The 8,830-nt window shown below is 34.6% G+C and overlaps 1 protein-coding gene across 1 annotated transcript; it reads left to right on the top strand.

Moving 5' to 3' along the window:
* Nucleotides 1-1,939: 1,939 nt before the first annotated feature.
* LOC132731962 (NADH dehydrogenase [ubiquinone] 1 beta subcomplex subunit 5, mitochondrial-like) lies at nucleotides 1,940-8,804 on the top strand (the record flags this gene model as incomplete). The annotated part of the gene is made up of 4 exons (XM_060718262.1): nucleotides 1,940-2,813; nucleotides 3,823-3,889; nucleotides 5,548-5,609; nucleotides 8,698-8,804. Coding segments are annotated over exons 1-4 (239 nt in total), but the record flags the coding sequence as incomplete, so codon positions are not given.
* Nucleotides 8,805-8,830: the final 26 nt, after the last annotated feature.

Below are 8,830 nucleotides of genomic sequence, written 5' to 3'. Positions count from 1 at the left end.
TTTGTCGTGACGCGGCTCATATTTTTTTAAGCTCGATTGCGAAACAATTCTTGCAACTTAATTTAATCACTTTTGAGTCCACTTCCTGGAACCAACGAGTACAAATGTCATATGAAGAAATATGATCGTGACCCGATTAGGGCTTGAACCCATGATCCCTGGGTTGAAAATTAGACACAGGGTTTTAAACACCCCTTCCACATGTGGAGGGGGCTATACTAATAATAATATCACTTTGTTGTGGTAGTCCTACGATATCTAATGTGCCTACTTTATAAATCGTACACTCCCCTTTTGGTTCAAAATTTATACGAATATTAATCTTAACAAGGCAATGTCCAGAACCCATATCTCTACTGTGCAGGGTCAAGCTAATCCTGAAGGTCAAATGTCTGACAATTTTGTGTCCTTTCTACAAATCATAATTCTACCACTTGACAGGGCTACAGATAACTTTTTAGCTCACCTGTCACAAAGTGACAGGGTGAGCTTTTGTGATCGCTTTTCGTCCGGCGTCCGTCCGTCCGTAAACTTTTACTTTAAATGACATCTCCTCATAAACCACTAAGCCAATTTCATCCAAACTTCACAGGAATGTTCCTTTGGTGGTCACCTTAAAAATTTGTTCAAAGAATTTAATTCCATGCAGAACTCTGGTTGCCATGGCAACCGAAAGAAAAAACTTTAAATATCTTCTTTTAAAAAACCATAAGAGCTAGAGCTTAGATATTTGGCATGAAACATCTTCTAGTGAGTGTCTACCAAGTTTGTTCAAATAAAAGCCCTGGGGTCAAAATTGGCCCCGCCCCAGGGGGTCATTGATTTTCCCTATATGCATATAGTAAAAACTTAAAATATCTTCTTTTAAAGAACCCAAAGAGCTAGAGCTAAGATATTTAGCATGAAGCATGTTCTAATAGGTGTCTATCAAGTTTGTTCAAATAAAAGCCCTGGGGTCAAAATTGGCCCCGCCCCGGGGGGTCATTGATTTTCCCCTTTATGCATATAGTGAAAACTTAAAAAAATCTTCTTTTAAAGAACTCAAAGAGCTATGGCTAAGATATTGAGCATCAAACATGTTCTAATTGGTGTCTACCAAGTTTGTTCAAATAAAAGCCCTGGGGTCAAAATTGGCCCTGCCCCAGGGGGTCATTGATTTTCCCTATATGCATATAGTAAAAACTTTAAAAATCTTCTTTTAAAGAACCAAAAGAGTTAGAGCTAAGATATTTAGCATGTAACATGTTCTTATAAGTGTCTACCAAGTTTGTTCAAATAAAAGCCCTGGGGTCAAAATTGGCCCCGGGGGGGGGGGTCATTGATTTTCCCTATATGCATATAGTAAAAACTTAAAAAATCTACTTTTAAAGAAGTCAAAGAGCTATGGCTAAGATATTTAGCATCAAACATGTTCTAATAAGTGTCTATCAAGTTTGTTCAAATAAAAGCCCTGGGGACAAAATTGGCACCGCCCTGGGGGTCATTGATTTTCCTTATATGTGTATAGCAAAAACTTAAAAAATCTTCTTTGAAAAAACCCAAATAGCTAGAGTTAAGATATTAAGCATGAAACATCTTCTAGTAAGTGTCTACAAAGTTTGTTCAAATAAAAGCCCTGGGGTCAAAACTGGCCCGGCCCCAGGGGTGTCATTGTTTTTAACTATATGTGTATAGTAAAAACTTTAAAAAAATCTTCTTTTAAAAAGCCCAATGAGCTAAAGCTTAGATGTTTAGCATGAAACATCTTCTTATGGGTGTCTACCAAGTTTGTGCAAATAAAAGCCCTTGGGTTAAATTGGCCCTGCAACGTTGGGGGGGGGGGGGTTGGAGGGGGCCTATATACAGGTGAGCGACCTCAGGGCCATCCAGGGCCATCATGGCCCTCTTGTTTTATATATCAGAGTTCCAGATAATTTTTTTACACTGGGGGTAATTACCCCCACTTTTCAGAATGTGGGGGTAAATTTAGATATATCGTAAATCTAAAGGGTACAATTAAATGACTTACTTTTTTGTACAAAAATAATATGATCCTTTGAAAATAGAATATTTTTAATGAAAATACATTAAAGATGTTTATTTTGTATTAATTTAGCAGATATTCAGCGTGAATTCACTTCAACTGAAAGGTCTTTACCATTTTCTTATTTTATTTTATATTGTTTACAACAAAAATTGGTGACAATACATAAACAGTAACGTTACAAATAATCACCAGTCAATTGCCGATTTCTGCATGTTTATTGCACCTTCATTAGCCCATACATTGCCAGCTTTAAATTTATCACAAGTCAGATATTTCATTCGTACTTCAGTACCAGTTTCTGAAATTTGAAGCCATGGATAACATTTTTGCCAATTTTCAAGTGTTGTGTTGCGATTCACATTATTATGTGCGCCCTTTTCGTTTTAAATACACGATCTAAAATGTCTTCAACAATAGGATTCACAATTGTTTTAGCGGGTAACTGAGTTGCGTTAAAAAAATTGTCAATTTTCCTCTGCTTTGGTTTGGAAGCAGCCATGATGTACGTCTTAATTAACAAACGCTTGCAATTATAAAGGAAATCAAGCCACACGTTTTACCAAGCGCCTACGTGATAAAGACATAATTTGACTGGTTTACAGAATGAAAAGTAGTAGGAAGTATTTTGGCGGGTAATAAACGGAAAAAGATACACAGTCAACTGTTAAACGGAAATGGAATCAGCTGTTTCGAAAATGAAAGTACACACCAAATACGCTTCGATTTTTCATTCTTTGTGTATTTAATTTATATCGTGCGTAAATGAACGCAACAAATTTGAAATATGGTGCGTATTAAGCTGCTTTTAAAGCGTAAAATACGCGATACGCACATTATCTGGAACTCTGTATATTGGATGATTACCCCTTGTTTTGTGATCTATTGGTTTTTCTCTATTTCTTAGAGTTATTTCTGTATTTTTTACCCTACCATCTCTAACTAATTAAGGTTTTAAAGCACGATTTCATGTATTTTACCCACAATTTCTGACCTTCATTTTAGACTGTTGTAGGTTTTGTATGGTAATAAAAAAGCTACTTACTACTATGCTTTATGGTTTATTGGCCTAGGAGATTTCCAAGCTGCCTGATATATTTTAAAGGTTAAAACATTCTGAAACAGTATTATCTGCCTGATATATGGCGTTAAGTATAACTTACGTCTTAACGCACCTGTTCCAATGTAGTTTGCATCAATCAAGAATTTATTTACTTTTGATTACCCTAAGTTATTATTTCTATTGCGTTTTTTGACATTTTAATTGGGTAATTACCGCAAATACGCATGTTATCTGCAGCCCTGCACTTGAAGTTCAAAATGTGCTCTGTGTAGTTCCCAAACAAGGGATAAAAGAACCTATTCCGCCACTGTGTAGACTCGATTCACCCTTCACCTTTGAAGGTCAAAATTTCGACAAAGTCAATGTCTGCACATTAAATAATATACATGTACTTTTTGAAGGCCAGTAAAAACCATTTAGCTCATTTTTTTCAAACAAAAATAATTATTACTTTGCACTATGTAAAATAATTTGTCATCTATAGAGATATTTTGAATATTTGTCACTGCTGTGACAGCTACTTAGTTGAGATTTGATGTAGAATAGATTAGTCAAAAGCTATTAATTTGGTTTTATTATAACTCACTGGTCAAGGACACCCAGGACGAAAATGTACTTTTACCTCTTTTTGTCATATCATTTTCCTTCAGGTGGGTAAATACAAAGCACAATGTTTACCCTATTTGTCATTCAGCCACATTTTGATACTAAAATTGATATTTATGTTTTATTTCAGTATTATTTCCTAGGGCTAGGAATAATTCCAGCTGGCTTGTTTATCACATATCTTAATGTTACACAAGGTAAGTTGAAATCAATCATTATTCATAGTAAGACAGAGATTTTGTTTTGCTTATTTTATAGCCGTTATTGGGTCATATTCCCATTTGAAAATAGTACCTATATTATTTTCCCAATCCACAGGAAAAAATTCTCAATTGAAAGTTACAATATAAAATTATTGAATAAAAGTTCTAAAATCTTTGAAAAAATAAGGGCTTCTTCACTGTAATTGCAGTGCTTAAATGTTTGAAAATGCCATCCTACTTGTAGACAGTAATTGTTGCATCCAGTTTATCACTGTAAAATTTCAGTCATACATTTTTTCCCAATTTTAACACACAAAAAACCATGTTGAAATTCCCAATTCCATGAGTATGGGTCGTGTTCCCAAAATCCTGGAAAAAATCCCTGTGAGTTTATTGTGTGGGGTTTTTAGTCCCTCTGACACTATTACTGTGGTTACTCTCCTTTGTATAAAAATAGAAAAATAACTAAGTAAATGAACCGGCCTCTGTGGGGGGGGGGTAGAGTTGATGACTTCTAATCTAGTTACCTCTCTGATGTGGGTTTGATCCCCGGGAGATGCTTCGGTAGTTTAGTGCGGAGGAAGGTAGTCTAGTACTGGTGTAACTGTCCAGGAACGATGGTTAGGAAACTACCTGCCTATATGACTAAAATACTGTTGGGAGAAAAGGCATAAAATGAAACCAATGAATGTTTCAAAATATGACAAGAAATGAGTGATCAGGTCCTTTATCCAGCTAACAATGTATATTTCAAACACTTACATAAATAATAATGGTGTTGAATTACTGAATAGAATGATTCAATAACAACATATTTTTTAACAAGTACCTGCTTATTTAAGGTATCATAAAATTCAAGAAATCATATTTTCGCAAATATTTATAGATGCAAAAAGTCCACTTTTTGACACTGGCAAAATTTTTGTGACACAAATATATCAACTTAAACAGTAAATGTCAAAACATAACTGAGATTGCCATGTTAACACTTCATATTAAAAATATGCACTATGCTAGCTGTAATTATTTTAAAATACCAAATGCACAAAACTTGGAAATCATATTTTTATGCCCCCACAATGTTGGAGCATATAGCGTTGCACTTGTCCGTCCGTCCGTCAATTCGTCAGTCCATCCGTCCGTCCCGAAATCTTGTGAACACAACTCCTCTTAAACCGGATGGCAGATTTTGCTTAAACTTACAGGGATGAACAACCTTAATGTGTAGATGGTAGTAAAGGAAGGAATTTTCGCTGCGACCAAATTTAACAGAATTATGGCCCTTTGTTGATTTTTTTACTAGATACTATGTTGAAATTTTGTGAACGCAACTCCTCTTAAACCGGATGGCAGATTTTGCTTAAACTTACAGGGATAAACAACCTTAATGTGTAGATGGTAGTAAAGGAAGGAATTTTTGCTGTGACCAAATTTAACAGAATTATGGCCCTTTGTTGATTTTTAGTTTTCAACTTGTGGCACATGTAGTCCAAAAATATTTGACCTAGAGTCATGAGATTGACAGAACAGTGGCATGTGGGGGCATCCGTGTCCTATGGACACATTTCTAGTTTTGTCTTGGAAATTTTTCTTCCTTTCTTTTTTCAAAAATTCTTAACAGAATCAGATACATGTGAAGTATTTAATTTCAGGTCCTGCTCAGTTGGTAGACACACCTGAGGGTTATGTTCCAGAACCACACGAGTACCACAGAGTAAGTTCATTAGTACCACAGAGTAAGTAAATTAGTACCACAGAGTAAGTTAATTAGTACCACAGAGTATGTTAATTAGTAGCACAGAGTTAGTTAATTAGTACCACAGAGTAAGTTAATTAGTACCACAGAGTAAGTTAATTAGTACCACAGAGTAAGTTGATTAGTACCACAGAGTCAGTTACCGTAATTAGTACCCCAGAATAAGTAAATTAGTACCACAGAGTATGTTAATTATTACCACAGAGTAAGTTAATTAGCACCACAGAGTAAGTTAATTAGCACCACAGAGTAAGTGAATTAGTACCACAGAGTAAGTTAATTGGTGCCACAGAGTAAATTAATTAGTACCACAGAGTAAGTTAATTAGTACCACAGAGTAAATTAATTAGTACCACAGAGTAAGTTAATTAGTACCACAGAGTAAGTTAATTAGTACCACAGAGAAAGTTAATTAGTACCACAGAGTAAGTTAATTAGTACCACAGAGTAAGTTGATTAGTACCACAGAGTAAGTTAATTAGTACCACAGAGTAAGTTGATTAGTACCACAGAGTAAGTTAATTAGTACCACAGAGTAAGTTGATTAGTACCACAGAGTAAGTTGATTAGTACCACAGAGTAAGTTAATTAGTACCACAGAGTAAGTTAATTAGTACCACAGAGTAAGTTAATTAGTACCACAGAGTAAGTAAATTAGTACCACAGAGTAAGTTAATTAGTACCACAGAGTAAGTTAATTAGTACCACAGAGTAAGTTAATTAGTACCACAGAGTAAGTTAATTATTACCACAGAGTAAGTTAATTAGTACCACAGAGTAAGTTAATTAGTACCACAGAGTAAGTTAATTAGTACCACAGAGTAAGTTGATTAGTACCACAGAGTAAGTTAATTAGTACCACAGAGTAAGTTAATTAGTACCACAGAGTAAGTTAATTAGTACCACAGAGTAAGTTAATTAGTACCACAGAGTAAGTTAATTAGTACCACAGAGTAAGTTAATTAGTACCACAGAGTAAGTTAATTAGTACCACAGAGTAAGTTAATTATTACCACAGAGTAAGTTAATTAGTACCACAGTGTAAATTAATTAGTAGCACAGAGTAAGTTAATTAGTACAAAAGAGTAAATTAATTAGTAGCACAGAGTAAGTTGATTAGTACCACAGAGTAAATTAATTAGTAGCACAGAATAAATTAATTAGTACCACAGAGTAAATTAATTAGTACCACAGAGTAAATTAATAAGTAGCACAGAGTAAGTTAATTAGTACCACAGAGTAAGTAAATTAGTACCACAGAGTAAGTTAATTAGTACCACAGAGTAAATAAATTAAGTACCACAGAGTAAGTTGATTAGTACCACAGAGTAAGTAAATTATTACCACAGAGTAAGTTGATTAGTATCACAGAGTAAGTTGATTAGTACCACAGAGTAAGTTAATTAGTTCCACAGAGTAAGTTAATTAAGTACCTTAGAGTAAGTTGATTAGTACCACAGAGTAAGTAAATTATAACCACAGAGTAAGTAAATTAGTACCATAGAGTTAGTTGAATAGTACCACAGAGTAAGTTGATTATTACCACAGAGTAAGTTGATTATTACCATAGAGTAAGTCAAGGTCACAGCCAGAGGTCATAGATTAACAAAGTCTGTTACAAGGTATATTTTGTGTCAGGTCCATAACTTCTTCAAATATCAAGGGATTTTGAAATTGTGTTGCACAAATGTTCGCAATAATAAGACAAGGTGTCATGAGCGAAACCAGTAGTCTACCTCCAAGGTAAAGGTTACAGTTGTAAACCTTAACATGGTCTTTTAAATGGTATATTTTGTGTGCAGTCTATAATTATTTTATTGTTCAATGGATTTGAAATAACTTGGCAAAAATGTTCACAGTAATGGGACTATGTGTCATTAGCAACATCCAGACTTCTACCTTCAATGTCAAGGTCACACTTGAGTGCCAAAGCTCAACATTGTCTGTTCTTGGGTATATTTTGTGTGCGGTTCATCAATCAAGGGATTTTAGAATAATTGTGCACAATTGATAACAATTATAAGATGACATGTGATGTGCAACACCTAAACCCTTACCTCAAAGGTCAAGGTCACACTTGGAGGTCAAGGCCTAAAATAGTCATTTAAATGCCAAGTTTGGCCAATGCAAATAAAGGTCATTGGTGAATTAACCACATACATTCAGTCTTCGACTTAACCCACTCGACCGACGACCTAGTCGAGTAAATTTGCGGGTGGTCGAGTGAAAATTCCAAGCTGGTAGCCCGTCTGGTCGAAGGCTTTTTTCATATCCAAATTAAGAAAATGTTGGAAATATGCAGAGCTCCAGATAGCAATGTTTTGGCTTTACGAAAATACAATAGATTTCTGCTGAATTGGATGGAAAACTAAAAGTACTATTGTCAACACTGCTGTAAGTTGAAAACGAAAGTAGCAGGAAGTGACATCGAGTAAAAAGGGAAGGTAACTCTTGGGAGTTTCTGAAAACAATTTTTGCTGCGACCAAATTTAACAGAATTATGGCCCTTTGTTGATTTTTTCATAATATACTATGTAGAAATTTTGTGAACGCAACTCCTCTTAAACCGGATGGCAGATTTTGCTTAAACTTCCAGGGATTAACAACCTTAATGTGTAGATGGTAGTAAAGGAAGAAATTTTTGCTGCGACCAAATTTAACAGAATTATGGCCCTTTGTTGATTTTTAGTTTTCAACTTGTGGCACATGTAGTCCAAAAATATTTGACCTAGAGTCATAAGATTGACAGAACAGTGGTGTGTGGGGGCATCCGTGTCCTATGGACACATTTTTAGTTTATACTGGCATGTGCAGATCTAGAATAATATATAGTATGTTTTTTTTATAAACCAAAATAAAAAATTTATATTAAAATAAATGTAAATATGCCACTGTTACAGGTAAATGAAGTAAGTGGTATATTCCTGCTATGGACTGTAGTATTTTTATATTAAAATCCCTTCAAGTATAAATGAAAAGTTCAAAGCAGGGTAAGTTCATTTCAGTTGAACAGGTTAAAGGTAAAGATATATATTCATTTTTCCAGTTGCCACTGACAAGGTTACTGGCCAAATATGGAGTTGAACCTATTGAGAAGAAACATGAAAGAACTTTATACTATCTTCATAAAGCAGATGAAAAACGAAAATCTACGTAAGTTGTGTACATATACTCATTCA

This window comes from Ruditapes philippinarum, unplaced genomic scaffold (genome assembly GCF_026571515.1).
Source record: "Ruditapes philippinarum isolate M1 unplaced genomic scaffold, ASM2657151v2 ctg14468_1_1_1_1, whole genome shotgun sequence".
Taxonomy (NCBI): Eukaryota; Metazoa; Mollusca; class Bivalvia; order Venerida; family Veneridae; genus Ruditapes; species Ruditapes philippinarum.
The sequence above is the reverse complement of the archived record's forward strand: the minus strand, read 5'-3'. Positions and strand labels throughout refer to the sequence as shown.